Source organism: Rosa chinensis, chromosome 5 (assembly GCF_002994745.2).
Source record: "Rosa chinensis cultivar Old Blush chromosome 5, RchiOBHm-V2, whole genome shotgun sequence".
Lineage (NCBI taxonomy): Eukaryota > Viridiplantae > Streptophyta > Magnoliopsida > Rosales > Rosaceae > Rosa > Rosa chinensis.
The window spans coordinates 47421055-47447288 of record NC_037092.1 but is presented as its reverse complement, the minus strand read 5'-3'; the positions used below and the strand labels follow the sequence as shown (position 1 = coordinate 47447288).

Genomic DNA, 26234 nt, shown 5'->3' with positions numbered 1-26234 from the left:
CTCCCATTACACAATGTTATCCTGTAGCACAATCCCACATAGAGAAAAATTGAAACCAAATCCTCTTGCTTTGAACGAAGGCGAGACCCAAACGATCGAGAGTTTCTGATTGAAGGCGTGAAGAAACGAATGCATGTGGGTTGATTTGAAGAAGATTTTGACGTGGCCAGTCACGAGATCGACGTTTGGATACCTAGAAAAACGAATGGCGGAGATGAAATCCCTCATTACGGTGAGTCTGGTGTTTGGGTTTTGGATTACAATTTCAAATCTTCCAAGTTGGTTTAAAGAGTTTCGGGTTTAGGGTTTCGAAATTTCGAAATTGGGTTTAGGGTTTGAGCTTCGGGTTTCAAATCCGAGTGAGTTGGGATTAAAGGGATTCAATTAAAGCTGGTTGTTCGGAGATGGTGAGGAAGTGGGCTACAGAGGATTGGGTGTCTGGGTAGTTAGGTATTCACTGCAATTGCAGATTGGAGGCTATTGGATGACTGGGCTTGTACATGTTTCGGCGGAGAACGGATAAGCTCGGCGGTGGGAGCAAAGAAGATGTTCGGAGGCTAGATGGTGTGACCACTGGGCTACACTTCAAGGGTTCGGTCGTTCCGTGCGTGATGGTGTGGTCATGGAGGAAAGGTGTCTGCCTCTGTTTCGAAGGAGGGATCCTTGGTGCCCAGAGCAAATTTCTGGGTTGATGGAGGTTTTGGGGGACACAGCAAAGAAGGAGTGGGGTGTTGATGGGTATGGGTCAATGAAAGGTTGATTCGGCTTCGGTTGCCGAGGAATGATGATGATGAGGAGGGAGGTGGCCTGGGGGGTCGAGTGAGAATGATGTGGAGGTGGAGAGGAGGTTGGACCATGATTTGATCCGGTTCGAGTTGATATACCCGAACTATAGTGGGATTGAGTATAATAATATTCTGGAGAGTAGAGTGGATGATCAGGATACCCATATTGCTCAGTTGGAGGAAGAGAATTTGAATTTGAAGGAGAGGTTGTTCTTGATGGAGAGGGAGTTGGGGAACTTGAGGAGGAAGATGTTGAGACCAAGAATGAGAGCGAGTTGACGCAGGGTCAGATGAATGCATAGAGGGATGAAGAAATGGGAATTGCCAGCACAGAGAAGAGCATTGGCATCGGTGACTAATCTGGCCCGCGTTAATGTCATGCAAACTGTTCCTAATATTCTTCTGCAAATCTATGAATTATCTTTTGTTCGAGCGTCAGAGTATAGTACAAACATTGCTGCATATTTCTAGAATTATAATTGTGTTTGCAGTTCTCTAAAGACTACTTTTCTCCCCTTTAAGGTCAGGGGAAGACTGGTGGTTCTTATGCAATTGTAAATATTCAACTCTGTAATTTTATTAGTATAAGTAGCTTTGTTTGATGCTAAGCCATATTATAATCAAGTACATTTCAAATATGGAGTTTGATTTTTTTTTTTTCAAGTGTGCAAGTTTTTTGGTGAAAAAAATTTAAAAAAATTGAAATGGAAGGTTGTAATAGGTTTTCTGGGTTAGAATAGAGTCAGGGGTAATTTTGAAATTTTGTCTGATAGATGGGGTCCACATGATCTGACGTGGCATGCCTCGTCAGCAAGTTAACAGCTCCAACTAACGGATGATTGACGGAAGGACCTATTAGACGAAATTTGATAACGCAGGGGTGTTTTTGATGAAATTGAAAGTTCAAGGACTGAAATGATTTAGGACTTAAACTACAGGGTAGTAACTAGTATTTAGCCCTTTTAATTTCAATTATTAGATTTACTTATCCAACCCATTTATCTTTCCAAGAATATCCTCCATCATATGACATATCAAATTAAAAAAGAAATTTTGTTTAACGAAAATTTCTCATTTAATTTATCAATTAAAAAGATGTCCTAAAATATATTAAAGTTTCCTAATAAAATCATAATTTGATTTACTTCCATTTTTTTATTTTTTCCATTCAGTTTCAATGTTCGTTTATTTCAATCCATATTAAAAAAAATTAGTAAGTGCTATTATGAGCAATGAAAAAAAGATTGATTTTTTTTTTGTGTATTAAATTTTTTACTTTCGGTGTTTATAAAGGTATTATAAAGATTTTGATGAAGTTAACACTAATGGTTTTATGAATTGAAAAATGAATTAACGATGAGGACGCAACAAAAAGATAAAAAAAGAAAATTGTAATAAATTGAAATTTGGATAGAGAAGATGAAGATTAATTTTATTAGAAGAGAAATTAAGTAGTTTTGTATTTAATTAGTTATGTATTTAGTTTTCCTTAAAGATTTAAATTTTAGAAAATTAGTGTACTTATTAGTCATTTTGCATTTGGGTAATATAGTCTTTCAATAATTCAAATATTTGTAGGGTGAACAAAGAAAATAGGAGGGTGGCAATAGCCACACCCATAACAAAATAAATAAAAACTAAAATAATCCAAGCCCAAGGCAAACCGCAAATGCAGTACTGCAACAAACGCAGAACAACCATAAAGGATGTTGGCCACCATTCATCGACCTAACCACCACCTTCCATCCAAGATCCAACTACACTCTGATTTTGGCCTCTTGAACATATGGCTAGCATCGCCACCACACACAGTGGTTTTAACTGTGGCCGAAATCACCCAAAACTTCAAATTTCTCAAACTTGAATTAAAATCAAAACCAAGTATATAGACATGCAGACCTCGAAGAGTTGATCAAGTTTCATACCTCATTTACCATCAACGGTGACCGGAGTCGCCGGAAGCACCGAAGCTTCCCGGCTTCGATTCTCCCTCATGCCTTATCATCTGGAAAAAACCAACACCGTGGATAGGTCGGAGAGGACGAGAGGAAGCTTCTGACACCGGTGAGCCGCCACGATTTGACCGGAATCAAAAAACCTCACCGGAAACCCGTGAAGCTTTCAAGCTGTGAGCATAACCTCTCCTTCACTTCTTCTGCCCTCTCAAACGTCTTTTGCAACTCGGCCTTCATCCTTTCCTCTCTCTCTCTCTCTCTCTCTCTCTCTCTCTCAAGTTCCTTGTTCGTTTCTTCAGTGACTTGTGATTGTTTTTGAAAATTTTTGGTGCAGCTGAGAGAAGATTTGAATGAGTACTTGAGAGTTGGTGGTAGTGGTAGGTGGGTTGGGCTGTGAATTGCTCAAGGACTTGGCTTTGTTTGGGTTGAAATTTGCTATGGGTGTTGTTTGAATCAGAGAGTAGAGGAAGCAGGCTAGGTGCGGTGGAGGGATTAGGGGATAGACTGAGAGAGAGAGGATAGGGATAATGGAAAATACTAAATTACCCTTAGACAAAATGAATAATAACATAAGGGGTGCGACTATTGTCATCCTACTATTTTCTTAGTTCACCCTACAAACATTTGAATTATTAAAATACTATATTACCCAAGTGCAAAATGACTAATAAGTACATTAATTTTCTAAAATCGAAATATGTAAGAAAAAATAAATATATAAGTAATTAATTAAATACAAAGACTACTTAATTTCTCATTGGATAACATTAATCTTTATTTTCTCCACCCAAATTTGAATTTATTACTATTTTTTGTCTTTTTGTTGTCTCCTCATCGTTAATTCGTTATTCAGTTCACAAAATCATTACCTTTAAATTCATCAAAATCTTTGCAATATTTTTTGTGAACACTTAGGGGGGTGTATTGTATTTGGATTTGTGTAGACTTTTTTTAAATGACAGACTTTTTGAAAAGTCCACAGACTCTTTAAAAAGTTGATAGACTGTTACGGATTTCTTAAAACCATTGATTTTAGCAACAGACTTTTATTGATTCATGAAAATCTATATACTTTATTATGAATGACTTCTACAGATTTCCTAGGATGTACAAAATATAAAAAAAAAAAAAACAAATGCAGCCCAAACACAAAACAAAATAATAACTTGTTGTCTCTTCAATGCTCCAGTATCTTCTAATAGAAATTGACTCAAATAAATGATTGTTAGTCTGTCTAGCGAGTTTGTTCTCATTCCTAATCTCCCAACAACATAAATATACAATATAGATCACTTGATGTTTATGGTTAATTACTCTCATCAATTTTGTTTTCGCCGATTAACATATATTGTGGCAATATTGATCAATGTCTTGATCTATAATCAATCAATTGAAATTCAATTGTTCAACCTTTTTTTGAACCATAATATAAATTCAAATTAATGAGAATAATTAATTAATAAGATAAAATTTAGTATGGTTCAAGGTCTTAGGGTTAGACCACAATATTTGAGTTTTAGGGTTTCATAAATCATTTTTATTGCTATTAGGGTTCGAAGTATCACAATTGAAAACAAAAAAACAAAAATCACATTCAACAACTACAATGAACATGTTGGGTATCAAAAAAAGTTGATATCATAAAAAATTTAGAGAAAAGACAAAAAATTAAGAAAGAGAGATGATGAATGACAAACTTCTTCGTGCGTAGAGAGAATAACTTTGATAGACCTTTTTTTTTTTTTTGAAAAGGAAACTTTGATAGACTTTTTGAAATCTTTGGTCTGAAGGCTGGAAAATTATTGGAGTTTGTTATGTATAGTTAACACTACAAAGTCCATGATTATCCATGATTTTCTAATTCCATAAGTATGAATGATATTTTGAATACCTCTGTACTTTTATTCATTTTTAAAAGTCCTAATTGAATACCCCTAGATTTTGGTGGAATTCATGAAGTCTTTAAAAATCCTAATTGAATACCTCAAGACTTTCATGGATTGTTAAAAGTCTATATTGAATACACCCAGATTTTTAAATTCCATAGATTTCTTTAAAACTTCCACTAATTCCATATACAATACACCCCCCTTAAAGTAAAAATTTAAAACACGAAGAAAAATAAATAAATCTCTTCTTCATTGATCATGGTTGTAAATTTACTAATCTTTTTACATAGATTGAAATAGAGAACATTGAAATTGAAAGAAAAAATTTTAAAAATGGGAGTAAATCATATTATGATTTTATTAGCTAGGAAACTTTAATAAATTTTAATTTTTTTATGAGTATAAATTAAATGAGAGATTTTCGCTAAAAATATTTATTTTTTAATTGGATGTCATATAAGAATATTCTTGGAAAGAAAAATGGGTTAAGTAAATAAATTTAATAATTAAAATTAAAATGTAGAGTGTAATGGGTGAACAAAGAAAATGGTAGGGTGTCAATAGCCTCACCCTAACATAAGGCTAATAGTGTTATTCACGTCATGTACTAGGAGTGTGTTGAAATTACAAGTCCATGTACCGTTTTAATTTGTTTGAAAGAAAATGTACTGAACTTCGAAGTCACCCATTTATCGGGTCAAAAATGTTCACTTGGTCAGTTATTAACCAAAAAAATAATGCTCAACCACCCTTGGATGTAAATCCAATGGCAAAGATAACTTAATAATAATTGAGATATTTTGTTTTCTACCCTTTGATGTAAATCTAAGGATTATTAAGTATAAATTATTTAGTCAGCAACTGACCAGGTGGAACTGTTTTTAAAAATTTCCCTTCTAAAAAACATAATATATAAAAAATAACATTTTTTCCATCAAAAAACAATAACATCTTTGATTAACGTTTACCGTCTATAAAAGCTCATTCCACAGCATTGCGCGGATTCATTACCTAGTTACTACTGCTTTCACAGATTTGGAAACTTGAACTATTTTAAGCCTGCACTCTGCATTTGCTATTCACACAGAGTTTTACTCGCAAATGCGACAAAGTACATGAGAAATACAAATTGGGCATAAAGATTTCTTGAAGTTAAGACGGATTCTTGCCCCATCTTAACCCACATAACTGAGCAACATGTAACCAGGTATAGAACACCTCAAATCACCAACTAGTAATCTGTAAAAATATCAAGGAAGTGCCAATAACCTGCATATTACAATCAATTACGAACTTTTCCATCTCCAGGCCAAACACCTATCCCAGCAGCTGAAAGCGACTGCCCCCCATCAGGTCAGCAAGATTTTGTGCTCTGGAGGCCACTATCTAAACTGCTCACATCATCCCACCGGCTAATGGGATGAGAATGATTACTCGATTTAGAATCTGTTCTGCTGATAGATCAAGCTGAAACATACAAACGACATATATCTCCATCTCCATCTCCATTCTGCAGTCCACAGCAAAGTGAGCATACCAAACTCATAAAAACAAAATCAAATGAGTATACCATATCTTTATTGAAAGTAGAAGGAAATGCTTCCACTACATATAAAATTCCCAACAAATAAAATTGACACAAATGAAAAGGCAATAATGACTAGTCACATGCAGCCTCAACAACAGAGGTAAAAAGAGTGACCCAACACCGTCAAAAGAGCAGCGAGAGAAAGGCTAGTGATCTCTGTAATACGGAGCTGAATACCCATTACAGAGATCAAAGCCACAAAAGCTTAATCCATTACACAAGCTAATCCAACAGAAGCAAAGGATGACTACACTATTTTCAATACCATGGAAAGTATGCAAAAGAACAAAGGACTCTCTTACAAGAACCATCCTTTCAGGTCCAGTAACACAGTGCTATGTAGCAGCTTGTTCCCATGAAGAAATTTCCATCTAAAACCTGAAAACACACACCCAAAGAAAAAGGAGTTAAATACATGTGTAAAATTGACAGAACCCATGACTCATGGAACACAAACAAACTACAACAGGATCAGAAAATTCTAAACATGTCCATTTAAACTAATTATAGTACCATGAAGAGAAAAGTGTTTTACCACAGTCGCCTCTCTTGGACAGCTTTGTAACGGGCAGACACAATATTGAAAATACGAGCATATGCATATAACATCCCTCGCGCCATGGGAAGCAATAACAAAAGAAAGAAAAGAAAATCAAAAGGAGGGTAGAGAAGTGTGAAAGCAAGAGAAAATCACAACAGTTCACAGACACTTAAAAGTTAAAACCAACATGTTCTCTGATCACTCATTATCAAAACAAAAAGACGCCTGTAAATTAAGTTGATCTATGATTCAGAAAAATATTAATGAGATTTCCCTTATCCAGCAGAAGCTATGATGTATGTGCAAAGCAATCAGTTATGAAAATTATTAGGTGACTGAGAAAAAGTAACAAGGAACTCAGAGTCAAAATGTCAAAGTAAGTCCAGCATAAGCAAATAACATTCTAGAGTAAGTTGGAATTAAGTTCTCACTCTTATATAACTTGATATCTGCCTTGCTGAGCTCCACCAGGAAGTGAGAATGCATGATTTGAGATGTCTTCCAAAACCCGCTTTAACTCTGATTTAGCTCTCTTGACAGACTGTTCAGTAGGGCCCTCGATAAACAAGTAGAGCTTGCGATCTCCAGGTCCTGCAACCTTCCCAGGTGGGAAATACTGACCCCTGGTGGTGATGGCCGCTCCAGTCCAATCTGATATGGCACCCCAAGTTTCCTTATGGGTAACCTTCCATCTAGCATTCTGAGGAAAATCATTTATCTCCAACTCTGCTTCATAATGTTCAGGCATTGCATCAGCTTGAATCTTTGCCAGGTTATGCTGCAAGTTCATGGCTGCAGCAATCGCAGCAGCCCGAGCTGCCCCATCATTGCTAGCAAGAGGCAAACCAGTCCCAGGGAAAACTGATGCTGTTCCTGATAATGCTTGACCAAGGACACCTGGAAGAGAAACAGACAGTCCACCGTTGGGAAGCGGTTGGGTAGCAGAGGCAGGGGTCTGCATTGAGGCTGTACTAGCTTTGGAGGCAGCAGTAATAGCTGCTATCTGAGCAAGGGCAGCCTGCTGAGAAATGTCGCCCCCTGCCTTTCGGATACCTTCATCTTCATCTTCTGAATCAGACTTGTCATCCTCAAAACCATATTCTTTAGCCTGAGCTTTCTTTGCCGCTCTCCTCACTTCATCTTCCTCCTCATTAAATTTAAAACCACTTCCTCCATAACCAGTTCCATGGGCTTGCTCGAGTCCCTGAGTTACTTTTGCCATGAAATTATCAGCAAGAGATTTCAGGTCATCCGGAACAACTTGCTCAGAAAGTTCCAATGCTTTAACAAGATCTGGAGCATATCTAGCATCTTCCTCAGAGATAAACGTTATAGCACATCCTTTCCGGCCAGCTCGGCCTGTACGTCCAACACGGTGTACATAGTCCTCGTAATGATTTGGGACATGAAAGTTGATCACCAGTTCAAGCTCCTTGACATCTAATCCTCTGGCAGCAACACTTGTTGCAATCAACAAATTACAAACATCACTCTTAAAATCAGATATTGTGGACTCACGATCAGTTTGATCTTTGGCCCCATGAAGTGAGAGACAAGCATATCCATGCCTAAGCAGATCCCGGAACAAAGCATCACATTTGTCCTGGGACTGGACAAATATCAAAATCTTACCTTTCTCATTCCATTCACCGAGCAACTCTAACAATCTCAGGAATCTTTCATTTTCCTGCCTCATTTCAACCATTTGCATTATGTCCTTATTCACAACACTCCTGCCACCAACCTGTATTTCCACAGGTTTGTCCAACACTTTACGCGCCAAGACTTCAACCTGGCGAGGGAAAGTGGCTGAAAACAAAACAGTTTGACGACCTGGCCGAATATTTTGAACAATTCTAGTGATTTGAGGTTCAAAACCCATGTCAAACATTCGATCAGCTTCATCCATGACCAAAAAAGTTACTCTACGCAGATTTGTTATTTTCCCTCCACTTGTGCAAAGTATGTCAATCATCCTACCAGGTGTGCATACAACAATTTCAGCACCCCGCTTTAATTCACTAATCTGTTGAGCAACACCAGAACCTCCATATACAGGCACACACCTGAGACCCAGTACCTTGGCAAACCTTTTAATATCGCTGTGGATCTGCTGAACAAGTTCCCTCGTTGGTGCCATTATAAGCCCAATAGGCCCATCTCCAGCTTCTACGGGTGGCTGATCCTTGATATGCCTCAGCATTGGCAAGACAAATGCAAGGGTTTTCCCTGATCCAGTTTTCCCAACGCCGATGCAGTCTCGACCACTCATAACTACAGGTAATGCCTGAGCCTGAATTGGCATAGGCTTTTCAAAGTTCATTTTCTTTATTATTTCCAAAATTTTACTGGTAAGTCCAGTTTGATGCCAGGTCTTAATGGGCTTAGGCACATCCTTACCGTGTATCTTCAATTCCAATTGTTTCCGGCATGCACCCACCTCTTCTGGACTCATCCTTGAGATCTCCTTCACCTCAATATAAAAAATTTTGCGGAATGGTTCATAATCTATCTTAGAGTGATCAACTAAAGAAAGTTTCTCAGCTTTTGTTTTTTTCACCCTTTTGATGAACTCGTCGTCATTTTCATCTTCTAAAACATTGTCATCATTCTCAAGGTCCCCAAAATCGGAATCCGAATCCTCCCCAGGAATAATTCTTCCCATAGATTTATTAAAACCTCTCCTCTGCTGTTCACCATTACTTCGACCATCCTTTTTATCGTTCTTCGCATCAGATATTGATGCATCTGCAGCACTGCCCAGCTTTTCAACTTCAGGCAATACCATAGAATTCATAAAAGCATCTAACGGATCAGTCTCCTCATCCCCGCTAGCGTTATCAGCTCCATTTGGTAAAGCAAGTGCAGCTGTTTCGTTGTCAGAATCTACCATGAAATCTCCATCTTCTTTGTCAATAAGATTGCCTTCTCCATTGAGGTTTGTACCTGGCTCTGATGTCCCTGAGGGATGAACTTCTTCGTCATCAGATTCTCCTTCAAGAGTCCAGGTCTTTCTGGACATAGGTTCATCAACATGCCCTTCCCCATGATCTCTCTCATCTTCTTCCTTCTTTCTCTTTAACTCTTGCCACTCCTGAACTCTCCTCCTTCGTTTTTCCATCTCCTCATCCAATTTCCTTTGTTCATTCTCTAACTCCTCCTCACGGGTTGGCTTCTGAACTGAATCTTCATCACTTTTCTTTTGTGGGCTCTCATCTCCATTATCCATATGTGTCTTTACCCTACTACTACTCCTTTCCCGCTCTGTCTCCTTGTACTCATTTTTATCATTCCTATGCCGCTTCCTATCACGATCCCTAACATGATCATCAATATCATCGGTATCAGCATCCCTATGCCTCTCCCTCTCTCTTATCCTCCTCTCTCGATCTTTATCATTTTCCCTCTCATGCTCCCTCTTCTCTCTCACCCTATCTTCAACCTCTCTTTCTCGTTCTCTTCTCTCCCTCTCCCTCTCCCTCTCCTTGTCTCTTTCTCCTTCTCTTTCCTTCTCTCTAACCCTCTCCCTCTTCTCCTTTTCTTTGTCTTTCTCCCCCTCCCTCTCCTTGTCCTTCTCTTTATTGTTATCCCTCTTCCTTTCTCTTGTTTTCTTTCTTTCATCATCTCGGCTACGCGCCCTATCACTGTCCTTGTCTCGATGCTTCTCTTTATCATACCTTTCTTCAGAATCATAACTCTTCTCTTTCTCAGAACGTCGAGCGCCACGGTCTCTCTTATCTCTATCTTTATCCCTGTGTTTCTGTTTATTGCTCTCCTTCTCGCGATCCCGATCTCGGTGACTCCTCTTGGATTCTCCCTCCTTCCTCGACTTATGTTTGCCCTCTTCCATTGCTTCCTTCTATGCCATTCACAAACAAATAAAATAAAATAAAATAAAATCGTTCCATATTCTGAGATGAATAACATAAAGCAATCACCACCTATTTAAATTCCTTCCATGTGCTTCCTCTTCAAATTTATTCAACCACAAAGCTTAAATATATGACAATCACAGCTAAGAATAGGAGACCTAACAGATTCTTTACGACCTAAAAGATTGATTAGGAATGCATACAGACAATCAAGTTCAATCAAAAAAGAACAAATGTGCCACCGAGAGTAGCACCCATTGTATTCATTCTACATGCCATTCATTTATCATGAAACTACATATACTTGCTCTGATAAAAGAAAAGAAAAATTTAAGTTTCGTTCATTTTGTAAATTTTCCCCAAATTTCCATCCAAATCGATACATTCAACTCTAGTTGTGTAAATATGGGCATCCATGGATATCGATATTTTCATTGGTGTTTTGACAATGATGATTTCCGCGAGCAGCAATCGAATATGAATTGGTGAATAGAGAGAAAGAAGAAGCAGAAGATGAGAATAGAACCCTAATCCGCGTTTGAGAAAAATCAAATTAAGACAGATCAAAATGCCAACAAACCTAACAGGTTTCGAATTGACTAACCACGACGGCAGCACGTCTTCTTCTTCTTCTTCTTCTACTACAACTTTCGCTCAGCTTCAGCAGCTCTAGTCTCTCTTTTCAGTTTTGTCCTACGGCCCAACCGCGATTTTGAGCGAAAGTCTGATGCTTCTTTATTTTATTTATATATATTTTCCAATAAATAATGTACCTTTGTTTCGATTGATATTATTATTTATATTTCTTTGTGTATCCTTGTCTTTAACAAAATATCCTCTCTCTATCGAGAAATAAAAAAATAAAATATCCTCTCTTCCAAAATATCCCTTTCTTCTAAAAAAAAAAAAAAAAAAAGATATTTTTGCAAAGCTACTTTATTGGTTTTATGGAATTACTTCAGATTTCCGATATGCCACTATTATTGTAAAGCAAATAGAGTAGTCGATATGACACTCTTTGCTACTTGGTGCATGTTTGAAGATAGTAGTGGGGACTCCTGTTATTATTCTAGAGGTCCCCCTGAGCTATATTGTAATTTGGGGTTCAGGCCTTAAGTCCCCCCTGAGGGTGGCCACATCAGCCCTTGTTTCAAACAAAAAATGTATAATTGCTAAATTGCAACCTTAGGTTTCATCTTAGTGTCAATTTGCAACCCTAAGTTTTATTTCAGCCAATTTATTACCTTAGGTTTTCCAAATTAGCCAATTTGCTATCCTTCCATCAAATTTGTTACTCTAAGCTTTCAAGATTAACCAATTTACTTCCTTAAATTTTTAAAATTAGCTATTTGCTACCTTGAAATTTGAAAATTAGTCATGTTTGGACGAAGAAATGGACAAATCAATATGATGAAAATGTAGTAAATTGGCTAATTTTGAAAATATAAGGTAGTAAATTGGCAGAAATAATGCTTAGGGTAGCAAATTGGCTAATTATGAAAACCTAGGCTAGCAAATTGGCTATTAAGCTAAAAGAAAATTACAATAAAGTATTCACAATTTAGGTATCTCTAATTGTGGCAGTCTAAATTAGTTCATAGTCTATAGAGAACGCGCTCGCACGTGCCTGGGACAGAAAAGTGAGTTTCCACCCTGTCCGGCAGCGAGTCCTTATGCCGTCATCGGATGGACCATTGTTGACTATGTGTGGGTCTGGTGTGAGATCGTGGTGGCTGTTTGTGGGGTGAGGGAGGGGGAGATCGCGGCGGTTGGTAGGTTTCAATTTGTTCCCTAATAGTCGTGTCGATGGTTTGGATTGTGGGTTTGGAGGCGGCCAGGGTTCATGGCGCGCACGAGGCTAGTCTGATCAGATTGCGCTGATCTGGGTTTGATCTCAAGGATTCGATCACTGCCGATCTGGGTTGGGTCTTAGGGATCCATATTGGTTCGTCTCAAGGATCCATGGCATAATGGATCAAAGGATTCATTTCTCCCCCTTTTCTTTGTGCAATTTTTTCCTTTTATTATTCACTTTTTATTAATTTATTGCATTAGTTACAAATGTTTTAACAACTTGATAATTTTTCTTGGTACTAAACACTAGAATGAAAAGCTCATGGAAAAATTAATTTCTCATTCCATGTGAAAAACAATGAAATTACCTTCCTTTTCTACAAATCAAAAGAGGGCTTAGAGTCTAGTAATTGAAAACAACGTCATCTCGCTTCATCTTTTTAATAAATGTGTCGTACCTATACAAAAGGTGAGCTTACACTCAGTACCGCTAGACATTTTTAGGTCAGTGAGTTAGTCTTAGTTAATCTACAAATAAGTTTTAAATAATAGGGAAAATCGTCCGTACAGTACTTGACCTTTTCCCCATTCTAAACTTTCATACCTCACGTTAAGAAAATATCAAAACGGTACCTGAGGTTTCAACCCCGACCGAAGATTGGTACCTGGAACCGTTAGTTCCGTTATAAAAACTAACGACTGAAGGATATTTTCGTCTTTTCATATCTTAATCCCTTATTTTTTAATCTAAACATTTTTTTAAATTTTTTTTCTCTATCACTACTGTTCATCTCTCTCTCTCCCCCTCCCTCTCTCGTTCCCATTCAAACCCAAAGCACTCTCTCTCTCTCTCTCTCTCTCTCTCTCTCTCTCTCATGCCCATTCAAACCCAGCGAACCCGTAGTGACCATCAAAACCTCAATATTCCGTTTTCTACAAATCTCCTCCAAATTGAAATTCAAGTATATAGGGAGGTAGAGCTCGACAAGGGAAACAAGTTTGATACCTAAGTCGTAACCAAACTTCGCCGGAAGACAAAGCAAACTTCGCCGGAAGACTCAAAAACTTCTTCTCCTCGATTATCTCTCTTGGCTTATCATCTGAATGAGCAAATACCATGAATAGGTCGGCCACATCGAGAGGAAGCTTCTGATATAGGTGCAAGACCATGACGTGGCCGGAATCAGAAAAACCTGCTGGAAAAGCCGCCACATTCTCTCCTTCAATTCTCTGTCATTGGACGTCTTTTGACAAAACAGAAGGCAAAGGGATGACGGCGACACCGAGATGAAGAAAACTAGGCAGTTCCGACGTCGGGAATATGCAGGAAAAGTGTGGCGGCTATTTGGGTTGGTATTGACCCGGTCTAGGTCTCGATCAATATATTCCTTCAACGGTCAAGATCTTCTGCCATTTGAAATCAACGGTCCGGATGTAGCTAACTTTAAAATTATATTTTTAATCATAATTTTGGATATTACAAACTTCCAAAAATCATTAAAATTAGCTTGGGTGTTCAAAAAATCTTCCAAAAATTCATACGAACTCATAACGACGTCTAGTTTAATCCTACGGGTTAGAAAGATAAAATTTGAAAAACCAAAAATTTAAATAAATTTTCAAAACTAAAAATAGTTTAAAACTAATAGAAAAGAATTTTGCCTTTTTTTATTTATTATTATATGAAAAAACTAAAGAAAACAAAAATAAAAGGTTATATTGGTCAATTAATGATAAAAATATGCCAGCTGTCAGTTTTTGTAACGAAGGTAACGGCACCAGGTACCGATCTTCGGTCAGGGTCAGAACCTCAGGTACCGTTTTGATATTTTCTGAACGTGAGGTACTGAAGTTTAGAATGGAGAAAAAGTCAGGTACTGTACGGACGATTTTCCCTAAACAATAAGTTAAAATACAATGCATGAATGTGATGTTGACTCATCACCTCTCTCATACACTTTTAAGTTGTAGTAGTTCTTTTTCTAAAGGGAAGGGAATAATTTTTTGGAAGGAAAAAGCTGAGTTGGCGCAGTGATGAAGTCAGGTTTGGTGAGAAGAAATGGAGAGATGAAATTGCCCATGGACAAAAGTCACATGGCACTAGAGTTGACGACATTATGGACGTCAAGCACCAATATTGTGTCAAGTTTGATTATTGAGGTACCAATATGATAAAAGTGAAATGTAACGTATTAAATTCATAAATGACATGTGGTTGGGTCACTATTTGTAAAAGGGTAAAAAATACAAACAGTACCCAAACTATGGTCGACTCCGAATTTCTGTACCCAAGTTTCCAAAACTATCACTTTGGTACCTGAAGTTTGGACCCCAACCCAACTTTAGTACATAGAACACTGTTGGCCGTTACGGAGTTAGTCAATTGTCAAACTTTGAGGGGTATTCTCATCCTTTCACCAGATTTCTTCTTCTTCCTCAAACTCTCTTCATTTTCTTCGTCCTCCCAACTCTCCCATCATCTTGGACACGGGTGGGCTGCGCAGGCGCGGGGCGCTGGGTGGACTGCGCAAGCGTGGGATGCGGGTACATATGTTGGGTCGGGCTAGATAACCTGGGTACCATTGTGATAGTTTTTGAAAATTTGGGTACAGAAATTTAGAGTCGGTCATAGGTTGGGTATTATTTGTATTTTTTTTCCCTGGAGGTAAAGACAGAGGGTCGGTTTTACCCCTAAGAAAATGCCATGTGGCATGATAGTTAACGTTGTCCATGACAGCAGGTACGAATGTTGGGTTGGGTGGGATATTTGGGATACCATTGTGATAGTTTTGGAAGCTTGGGTATAGAAATTCGGAGTGGCCCATAAGTTGGGTACTGTTTGTAATTTTTTCCCTTTGTAAAATTATCCCATAGAACAAATTAGGCCTTCAACTTCACATGTAAAAAATTACTATAGTGTTTTGAGCTAGTACAAGTATGAAAGAGGTTAATAATTGAGCTACTACTGAAAATGTTGAATGAATGAATCAAAAAATATTAAAGAACTACTTTGGTCCAGACCTCCTAAAGGTATGTTTAAACTTAAAGTTGATGGTTATAAGAATGGTAATTCTGGCAAAATTGGAGCAGGTGGTATTATGATATGTTCTTTTGGTACTTGGATCAAAGGTTTTCAGGCCAATTTGGGTATTGGAGAGGTTTTACATGCTGAATCATGGAGCTTATACTATGGTCTAAAACAAGCTATTTCTTGTGGTATTGATATGCTGGAAATCGAATCTGACTCGGCTCTTTTGGTCAAACTTGTTCTTAACAGCGATACTACATTGCACCCTCTAAGCTCTCTGATTTCTTGCTGCAGAACTTTGCTTGGGAGATTTAGTTATGTTTCTCTTAAGCATATATATAGGGAGTGCAATATGGTGGCTGGCTGCTTAGCCAAAAACAGTATCAACCATAACTATGGAGTGATTGAATTTGCCAACCCTCCTTCTCATGCTTTGTAGGCGTACTTGGATGATTTGGAACAGACTTGGAAGATGAAAACTGGGCATGATTCTGATGCCTGCTAGTTAGTTTTTTCTTTCTCCTTTTGCTAGCCTTTGAGGCCCCTTGTTCACCCAAAAAAAAAAACCAACTTTAAAAAACAAATAAGAAAAGAAAGACGATATTACAACAACTCACTCTCATAGAGAAATTTAACTTTTAGGTACATTTTTAGGGAAGCAAACTTTGCTGTGGACGCTTGTGCTCATCTAGGACTAAACTTGTGATGCCCCGGAAATTCGTAATTATTTTCTGAGGATTTTTCGGAATTAATTTTATGTTTATTGGACGGTTTCGTGGCTCGTGGATGGAGCGGAAGTGTTTCGAACGAATTTCTATTCGGAAAGTGTGACTTTAGGGATGGCGCAAAGGTTGACTTTTTATTTGTTGGGATTCTCCAAAAACTTCCTTCACAAAAGTTGTAGAGCGCGTCAATACGAGTTCGTGGATATGTGGAACGCGAGAATCGGAGTTCGTATGAGGAAGTTATGGCCATTGGAAGGAATTTCCATTTTGGTATAAATAGAAGTTTCCCGAAGGAGAAACTTAATATTTTCATAATTTCCTTTTCCGGAAACCATTCCTTTCTCTCTCTTCTCTCTCGTTCGCACCTTCAGAATCGAAATTATACGGTTGACCCGACCCGAACCCGGACGATCCGACCCGACTTTTCCGGCGAACTGCGGTGGTCTCCGGCGACGAAACTTTCCAGATCAGTTCGTCTCCTCCGTCTGGTCGTTCCTGTGGTGTCCTCTAGCACCAATTCTCGGTGGTGGCGGCGGTAGAAGGGGGTGCAGGTTGGCGTTTTCGGACCCGGTCGGAAATCCTTGTTCCGACGTCGGCGAGGCTTCAAGTCTTCTTGGTTGAGCTCAGAGCAGCCTCGTTGATCGATCCTTGGTGGTTGTTTGGATCGATTCACGTGAAACTTCGATCAACTCAGATTGAATTACTGTTCACGGCTTGTGAGGTATTTTTCGATCCCTTAAGCTTGTTTTCTGACTTCGAGCTAGTTATGAGAATTCACAAGCATGCTTAGATGAAGAACTTTGATGTTGGGAGTTTTGTGAAATATTGAGTTTTGGCCGGCGGCGGTGCGCCACCGCTCGTGGCGGCGTTCCGGCGGTGTTCCGGCCACTTAAGGAACTGTTTTTGGTATTATATATGTTCTACTCGTTGATACGAGCGTTTCGATATATAATATGCAAATTTTGGAGTTCGTATGGAATTGTTATGATTTTTGCAGTTTCATACCGATCGATTATTCTATCCGTGAGGATTTGAGCGTCCGATCGACTTGTGACTTGGTCACATCGATCGTGGATGTATTCCGGAGACTTTGGGAGGTCTCGGATGTGGTTTTGCCTCGATTGGCGCCACCTTGGGGATTTTAGTTCAATATAGGGGTTTCAATCTTTAATCAAATGTGAATCGTTAGATCATTGGTGATTAGGTGCTTCTAAAGGTGAATTGGACGAGTTGTTGGTGATAGTGTTAGTTCGGTTCTGTATAGAAGACGCAGCAGGAATCTGAGGTGAGTAATCTCACGAAGTTCATTCACGAACGGGTTGACCTTATTGTTTTGAGAGTTATTTAGTTAACTGCAAACTATAGTTGGTATTAGTGGCCTTCCTGAGTGAATGACCACTTATATATATATATATATATATATATATTTACGTGGAATATGTATATTCTTGTGGGTTGATGAGTGAATTGAAGCAATAGGTATTGATGGGTTTCATTCTATTGTTTTGGGGCTTGACTTTTTGGGAAACATTGTGTGGGAATTGGGAATTTCTATTGTTTTGAAAAGTGTCAAGATTTGGTGTGAGTTGCTTTGATGTGATTTGAATGTTTTGATCTAACGACCGGGGGTCGGAAGATCTGAGAGTCGCAGGTTGTGATTTATCCTTTTTGTTTGATTTAAGGTTTTGATCTGACGACCGGGGAGGTCTGATGATTGGAGGTCACGGGGTGACATCTCCTTTTGTGTGAGTTGAGTAACTTTTGGGTCCTGAGTGACCTTTTTGAAAGGTTTTGATCTGACGACCGGGGAGGTCTGAGGATTTGGGGTTGCTGGGAGTAACCTCAGGCATATATATCGGGACTTCACACCTTTGGCCGGGTTTGTGGATACGATCAGTTAGAGCTCTAGTTTGTTGCCATAGTACATCATGGAGGGTAGCGGGGAGCTATCTGATGCTCCTGAGTACGTGTTTTTAAAAGGGAGTTTCGGGGATTCTTTCTTTTAAATGTCCTGGGAGGACTTGTTTATCATATTTAATTGTCAGAGTTTCAATTATTATGATTTTGTCACGGGGTGACTTGTGTTGATTTGAGAATGTGTTTTAAAAGGGAGTTTCGGGGATTCTTTCTTTTAAATGTCCTGGGAGGACTTGTTTATCATATTTAATTGTTAGAGTTTTATGATTTTGTCACGGGGTGACTTGTGTTGATTTGAGAATGTGTTTTAAAAGGGAGTTTCGGGGATTCTTTCTTTTAAATGTCCTGGGAGGACTTGTTTATCATATTTAATTGTCAGAGTTTCAATTTATATGATTTGGTCACGGTGTGACCTTTATTGTGATTTTTGGGGAATGCATATTGAATTGTCAGAGTTTTCAATTAATATGACTTGTCACGGGGTGACTTATACTCGTTTCTTTTGGGGGAAAGAATGTGTTGTTTTGGGAAAACAGAGTGTGTGATTCTTTTTACGAGTTGATGGGTTTCCTTGTTGGGCGAGTTGTGCATGTGTGGTTTTGAGTTACTCATACGGGCTTGCAAAAGCTTACCGGGTTTGTTGTGTGGCAACCCGGTGCACCATTCAAACGGTGTAGGGGTTAATCCTGCAGGTCAGGGTAATCGTGGATGAAACCGAGGTAGCGAGCTAGCAGCTTTATGGTAGGAAGCCAATTTTGTGACTTTACCGTTATCTGGACTTCAGTTGTAGTGAGCTCTGAGGAGCATTTACGTTTATTTTGTTGTTGACAATTTAATTCGTAAGCTTGTGTAATATATAACTCTTTGGATGCGAGTGTATATTAACTTTGAGGGTTCAGGACATCAATATGTGTGTAAGTTTAAGGGAAAAAGATTTCAGGTATTTTGTATTGATGACTGGACGTTCACGCATATATAATTATGGGGTTATATATATCGATTTTCATGTGTGTAAAATCAGGGGCGTGACAAAACTGTAACATGGAAAAAGTTTGGGAACCTTGGCTCCCACCTAGTATTTCTAGACAGGGCCGTCCCAATGGTAAATGAGGCCTAAGGCGAAAATCATAACCTGTTTTTTATTTTTCTGTATTTTTAGCATATTCTTGCTACTTTACAAACAAAGTATTTGGTACAAGAATTTTGGGTCTCTACTATGAAAATAAGAATAACATAACCTATAAATGGAGCCTAATTTCAATTAGTTAACTACTTAAGTTCAAACAAATCGAGTATGCATTAGCTAAATATAGACAAGTACAAAATATACAAGAAAGTTTGTAGTAGAAAGACAGAAAAAAATTGACGCAAAGATATGAGGCCTAGTTCTACAAGATCTAGATAAGTTCAAATGACTTGGTAATATGTTGGGTAATTTAGAAGTTGTATTCAATTTTATATGTTGGGTAATTTAGAAGTTGTATTCAATTTTTGTTGGGCTTTAAATAGTATAAAGTATAAAAACTTGTTTCAAAGTAAGACCTTTAGAAGTTGTATTCAATTTTATATGTTTCAAAGTTGGGTAATTTAGAAGTTGTATTCAATTTTTGTTGGGCTTTAAATAATATAAAGTATAAAAACTTGTTTCAAAATAAGGCTTTTAGAAGTTGTATTCAATTTTATATGTTTCAAAGTGAGGCCTAAAGTGAGGTCTTTAAAAATTGTATTCAATTTTTGTTGGACTTTAAAAATTGTATTCAATTTTATATGTTGCGTAATTTAGAAATTGTATTCAATTTTTGTTGAGCTTTAAATAGTATAAGTATAAAAACTTGTTTCAAACTTCTTATCAAAAAAAAAAAAAAACCGTCGTGGAGGAAAACGAAAAACAAGCTGAAGTTGCCATGCCGCCGTGACTGGCTTAGACAAAGAAAAGAAAGACAAAGGTTGGCAGTGAATCGAATCCATTCGAAGCAAAAGGGATAGTGTGATTGATACTGAAAGAGAGATGAGCCAACTTTCATCTCTTAGTTTCCGGCCTTACTACGGCTCTCTCTGTTTCTCAGTCAACCGGACACCCTCTTTTCGTCGCTTCAAGCTCCCCTTCCGATGCCCCACTACCAGGTATTAATACTCTCTCTCTCTCTCTCTGTCCCTTTTTTCTGGGTTCTAATTTCTCACTTGTCTACTCTTTCATCTGCTTCATTCTCTTTGTCAAATGATGAACTGCAACTGATGGTCTGTAACTGTTATATCTCTGTGTAGTTTCAGTTTTATTGCTTGGATGAACTTGATAGCATCATAAGTAAATGGGTGTACATATAATTCTATAATATTTATTATCTAATTTCGACAATGGTGGTACAGAGCAATGGCATCCCAGTCCCACATTGTTGGTTATCCCCGCATAGGACCCAAGAGAGAGCTCAAGTTTGCTCTGGAATCTTTCTGGGATGGAAAGACTAGTGCCGACGAATTACAGGCCGTGGCTGCAGGTATTAGGTCATCCATTTGGAAGCAGCTGGCGGGGGCCGGTATTAAGTATATTCCAAGTAACACCTTCTCATACTATGATCAGATGCTAGACACCACCGCCATGCTCGGGGCTGTACCCCCTAGATATGGTTGGCAACGCGACGAGGTTGGATTTGAGACTTACTTTTCCATGGCTAGGGGAAATGCCGATGTTCCTGCTATGGAAATGACCAAATGGTTCGACACCAACTAGTAAGTGAAAATTTCTAATGGATTTCGTTTCTATTTGACAAATTTTTGTAACGGGTAACCAACGACGTGCCCTATTGTGCAGCCATTACATTGTACCTGAACTAGGCCCTCATATGAGGTTCTCTTATGCGTCTCACAAGGCAGTGGATGAATTCAAAGAGGCCAAAGCTGTAAGCTTTCCTAGATTTTGAGATATTGTTCTCTTTTGTTCCAAGTACCTGTTTAATATTTTGAGAAATCCAAGTTGTCCACCAAAAATGGAATTCTTTCTCCCACACCAATCCACAATCCTCTTTTGTATTAGTGATTTGCTATTTAGTTAAGCAACTGCAGAAAGCAGATATAGTGAACATCAGATATTTGATCAGTTCAAATGGCTGAGTGGCCGCTTATCAGTTTGAAAACTTTAAAAGACTGTTGGAAGTAGTAGTTTCAGAAAATTAAGATGGACTTATCCAATTTTATTTGCATGAAATCTGTGTGTCATAAAATAGAGGGATTGTTTAATTCACACTTGATGATCTCCTACTTTATCATTTTGACGTTGTAATCTGAGAATAGTATCTCATTTTAAGTACTTTCATTTCTATGCCATGGATTTTGTGGGTAAATATATCATATGATTGAACGGAGATGAACATTTTTTTGAATTTGTTTCAACAATTTGCTAATACAGAATTAGAACAATTTTTTGATGTAAATGAGTTCCTTTGTGGTTTTTAATTAGATGAACTATCTTTGTATGAATTGTTGATGTAGCATTTCATTAAATTTGATATTTTATAACATGCAGCTTGGAGTGGATACTGTACCTGTCCTTATAGGACCTGTGTCATACTTGTTGCTATCAAAACCAGCTAGAGGAATTGAACAATGTTTTTCCCCCCTCTCCCTAATTGGCTATATTGTTCCGGTTTACAAGTAAAGTCTTTACATTTTCGGAAACATTTATTTGTTTGTATTAGCTGTGTTTTAATCATCTCTACTAATTATAAAAGCATGCAGGGAGGTTGTGGCTGAACTGAAGGCAGCTGGTGCTAAATGGGTCCAGTTTGATGAGCCCACCCTTGTATGGGATCTTGATGCCGAGCAATTGCAAGCATTTACGCATGCCTACTCAGAGCTAGAGTCATCTTTATCTGGTTTGAATGTTCTGATTGAGACATACTTTGCTGATGTTACAGCTGACAACTACAGGACACTCACCTCTTTGAAGGGTGTTACTGGTTATGGGTTTGACCTGGTTCGTGGAGCAAAGACCCTTGAATTGATTAAGGATGGATTCCCTTCTGGAAAACAACTCTTTGCTGGAGTGGTTGATGGAAGGAATATATGGGCCAATGATCTTGCATCTTCCCTTGGTACCTTGCAGGACCTTGAGGACATTGTTGGAAAAGGTTTTGATTAATAATTGCATTCTTTTATGTGAAGGATGTATCAACTTGCTGGAATTAGTGCTACTGCTATCTAATTCCTTTTTTTTTTTGTGTAGATAAGATTGTGGTCTCTACATCCTGCTCTCTTCTCCACACTGCAGTTGATCTAGTGAATGAGACTAAGTTAGATAAAGATATAAAATCATGGCTTGCATTTGCAGCCCAAAAAGTTGATGAAGTAAATGCCTTGGCTAATGCATTATCCGGACAAAAAGATGAGGTTTTTATTTATCAATTTTTTTTCATTATTCTTTATTATTCAGGCATCATGCAAAATTTAAATATAGTAATAGATTAAAGTCTGCCATTTTTTGGGTTAATGGTGCATTTTCTTGCATCTGCTGTGTTGTTATGGCTTTGTGGTTTCAGCTCATCATCTTGTTCTAATCATGTACTGTTTGTTTTTTAGTAAAAGTTTCTTTCTTCTCAAATGACAAAACAAACTAAATATAAAACCTCAGCATGTAGATAAGGTCGTTAAATATTTTACAAAAATATAAAAAACATTCTCCAGAAAAAAGATAAGGTTGTTAAATATTGAGAACTTTTTTACTTTTCTGATGGCAATCTATTTTCATCAATCCTTAAGATATCTGAACATTCCTTTTAACAAGTTCAACACTGGAAGTTACATTGTGCAGTTATGCATTAAAAAACTTGGAAGCACTGAGCTTTCACAGTGCCAAGCAAAGGAAAAAACAATATTGGTTTTGATCTTTTTGAACTGAACACATATGATTTTATTGCATGTCATATCTTCTGTCCAGATGTCAGAATTCAGAATGAACAGGTTAACTTGGTGATCTTCATCTCCTCTGTCATGAGCATTTAATCCACTGTTTGTTAGTGTAGTGATTCTCCCCTTTTCTCGCACAGCTGAAATACAAAATTTGCTATCTTCCTCATAGTGTTTTTTTTTGGAGTGTGTATGTGAGGGGGGGGGGGGGGTTTTGTGGTGTCAATTTTAGAGTAGCGAAGGTGGTTTGATGGTGAGATGCAAAAGGAAGAAGACCACAATTTTTGGGGTTGGAAGAAGGCCAAACTTATTGTGGAAGAAAGCAGAGATATTTTAAGAGAAGGTTGGGGATGGACAAGATGAATTAAGGATTTCAGGGATAGGATTGATTGTGGTCTTCTATTTGGGCATCACTTACTTCTGATCTTAGGGACCTCTCATTCTCTGATGTTTTGATTGATTGTGACGCTGCAATGTTGTAAAATGCTGAACTTTTAAGCTCCTATTTGGTTTGCATGTATTATTGCTTCTGCTGTCTTGTTTTCAGTTTTCTTGATGTAACTGTGTGAAAATTTCTTGTCCAGGTATAGTCGTTCCTTTGCATACCAATGCAGCTTTTACCTTTTTTCTTTCTTCTTTTATATATTTTTTTTAAAGGAGTTTCTCGGTGTTCTTACCAGTATTAGTTTGAGATGTACATGAATTGTTGTGTCGAACACTATGTACACCATTTTCTTTTGCAGTCTTCTGTTCTTCACTTGTCATCTGTTGTCGTTTACTTTGATCCAGTGGCATTTTGAACATTGAATTTGTAACCGTAGTTAATAACTTTCTTGTTTTCTAGTTAAAACTAATTGTTTGTGTGGCAGCTGGTGAGTAACTGCAAATAAAATTGAGCCCAATCATTTTATTTGTTCTCCTATTTGATTGATATTTTCTTTTGGGGTCTGGTATTAGATGCATTCTTCTATGTTGTGAAGCTTTATGGTAATTCTTCAAAGCTTTCGTACTTTTAGAATCTTTTCTTATGTGTAGTCTTTCAGGTGCTCACTACCTATTTATTTGCAGGCACTTTTCTCTGCCAATGCTGCAGCTCAAGCTTCAAGAAAATCCTCTCCAATGGTGATGAATGAGGCTGTCCAGAAGGCTGTAAGTGTTAAGGTCTTTATGCTTACATGTTCTATGCTGAACATGGCTTACATTTTAGGCACTTATGGGGGTTATTGTCCATGTTTTCTTGCCTAGGCTGCTGCTCTGAATGGCTCTGAGCAGCGTCGGGGCACAGATGTGGGTGGCAGGCTGGACACTCAGCGAAAGAAGCTGAACCTTCCTATTCTTCCAACAACCACCATTGGATCTTTCCCTCAGACGATGGATATTAGAAGAGTGCGCCGGGAGTACAAGGATAAGAAGTGAGAATCCTTTTTATTTTATTTTTTAAGTTTTGTTACCTTCTTGATTTTCTTATCTACAGTATACAATAGATTGCTCTCTGTATCTTCGTAGACTCTCACTGGAAGATTATGTCAATGCAATCAAGGAGGAAATTAACAAAGTTGTCAAGCTCCAGGAAGAGCTGGACATTGATGTGTTGGTACATGGAGAACCCGAGGTGAGGTTTCACTAGTAGAATGCTTACTCGCTGATGTGTTCAAGTAGGCCTTGCTTTTCTTGTCGAAAGAGGGTTTTTGATGTTTGATTATATTTTTCCTGTATCTTGCCAACCCAGAGGAATGACATGGTTGAGTATTTTGGAGAGCAATTATCTGGTTTTGCCTTCACTTCCAATGGGTGGGTCCAATCCTATGGTTCCCGTTATGTCAAGCCACCTATTATATATGGTGATGTGAGCCGACCCAAACCCATGACAGTTTTCTGGTCTTCACTGGCTCAGGGTATGACAAAGAAACCGATGAAGGGAATGCTCACTGGACCAGTTACAATTATGAATTGGTCTTTCGTGAGAAACGACCAACCCCGGTAAGAATATTGGAATCATACATTCATACTCCTCTTTTTTGGTCGAAGCATACTAGTTTAGTCCGGCATCTTCTTTTTTGGGGGCCATTATTATATATATATATATATATATATATATATATTTATTTATTTTCTTTTGTGTTCTTCAATGATGAGTATCTACCTGTTCTTAGATTTGAGACCTGCTATCAGATTGCTTTGGCCATGAAGGATGAGGTTCAGGATCTTGAGAAAGCCGGTATTACTGTGATCCAAATTGATGAACCTGCTCTAAGAGAAGGTTTGCCTTTGAGGAAGGCTGAGCAGGCTTTCTATCTAGATTGGGCCGTCCGCTCCTTCAGGATAACTAATTGTACTGTTCAAGACACTACGCAGGTTCCTTCCCCCCTTCTCTACCATTCATTTTGTGTCTGCCAATCAACAAGCTCGAACATTTTTAATTTTAATGCTATGTTTCTAGTGCTTGACTAGGTAAACGTGTGTTCAATAAGGAAAAATAAAAATAAAGAAATAGGTTCCATCAACTGAAATACTGAATATATTGGAATTATGATATGAATTGGCCTTCCTGATGAGAAACTTAAAAGTATTATGCTCGACATTCTTGTTTTGGACAGATACACACCCACATGTGCTACTCAAATTTCAATGACATCATTCACTCTATCATTGACATGGATGCCGATGTGGTCACGATTGAGAACTCCAAATCAGATGAGAAGCTGCTATCAGTCCTCCCTGAGGGAGTACAATTTGGTTCTGGCATTGGTCCTGGTGTTTATGATGTTCACTCACCAAGGATCCCATCTGACAAAGAAATTCGTGACAAGATTAAGAATATCGTTAAGGTCCTTGAAAACAACAATGTCTGGGTTAACCCAGACTGCGGTCTCAAGACACGCAAGTACTCTGAAGTACGGCCTGCGCTCAGCAATATGGTTGCTGCTGCCAAGTACAATCGGGAGATGTTGGCAAAGTAGATTCTATGGTAAAAAAGTGGTAGTTTTTTAGTCTTAAGGTTGGTGACATCTTTTGTACGTAGCAGTTTTTGTATATGCTTTCTTAGCTCTTAGCGTGTCCAAGTGTACTTTTCCCTTTTATAGTATGCTTCTGCTTTATCTTTATATTCTAGATTGTAAGATCATTGAATCAAGTTTTGAGTAAAAAGCAATTAGCTCCTTTTTATGACCAAATGTTTCTTAGTGGCCTGAATGCTGTGACCATCATATGGTAAATCGCAGAGATGAATCAATGATTTGAC

The 26234-nt window shown here is 38.1% G+C and overlaps 2 protein-coding genes and 1 pseudogene across 7 annotated transcripts; 2 read left to right on the top strand and 1 right to left on the bottom strand.

Annotated features, from left to right (window-relative positions):
* The first annotated feature begins 622 nt into the window (after window positions 1-622).
* On the top strand, window positions 623-1198 carry LOC112203955 (annotated as a pseudogene).
* A 4480-nt stretch (window positions 1199-5678) lies between these two features.
* Window positions 5679-11393, bottom strand: LOC112202419 (DEAD-box ATP-dependent RNA helicase 42). Of its 6 annotated transcripts, none has more exons than XR_002937350.2 (4): window positions 11235-11393; window positions 7190-10617; window positions 6483-6595; window positions 5679-6139 (listed from the first exon to the last, which is right to left on the bottom strand). XR_002937350.2 is itself a non-coding variant. In XM_024343430.2 (3 exons), the coding sequence occupies exon 2, from the start codon at window positions 10606-10608 to the stop codon at window positions 7192-7194; it is 3417 nt and encodes a 1138-aa protein (XP_024199198.1). In that variant the 5' UTR covers window positions 10609-10617; window positions 11235-11393; the 3' UTR covers window positions 5679-6595; window positions 7190-7191. The 6 variants fall into 6 exon arrangements, 4 of the variants coding, with proteins under 4 accessions (XP_024199198.1, XP_024199200.1, XP_024199199.1 ...); XR_002937349.2 differs by having other exon boundaries at window positions 6520-6595; XM_024343430.2 differs by having other exon boundaries at window positions 5679-6595.
* An 8549-nt stretch (window positions 11394-19942) lies between these two features.
* LOC112165795 (5-methyltetrahydropteroyltriglutamate--homocysteine methyltransferase) lies at window positions 19943-26158 on the top strand. Its single transcript, XM_024302456.2, has 12 exons — window positions 19943-20218; window positions 20462-20821; window positions 20904-20991; window positions 21615-21742; window positions 21827-22218; window positions 22314-22477; window positions 24062-24142; window positions 24239-24405; window positions 24500-24605; window positions 24723-24973; window positions 25147-25348; window positions 25591-26158. The coding sequence occupies exons 1-12, from the start codon at window positions 20103-20105 to the stop codon at window positions 25951-25953; spliced, it is 2418 nt and encodes an 805-aa protein (XP_024158224.1). The 5' UTR covers window positions 19943-20102; the 3' UTR covers window positions 25954-26158.
* Window positions 26159-26234: the final 76 nt, after the last annotated feature.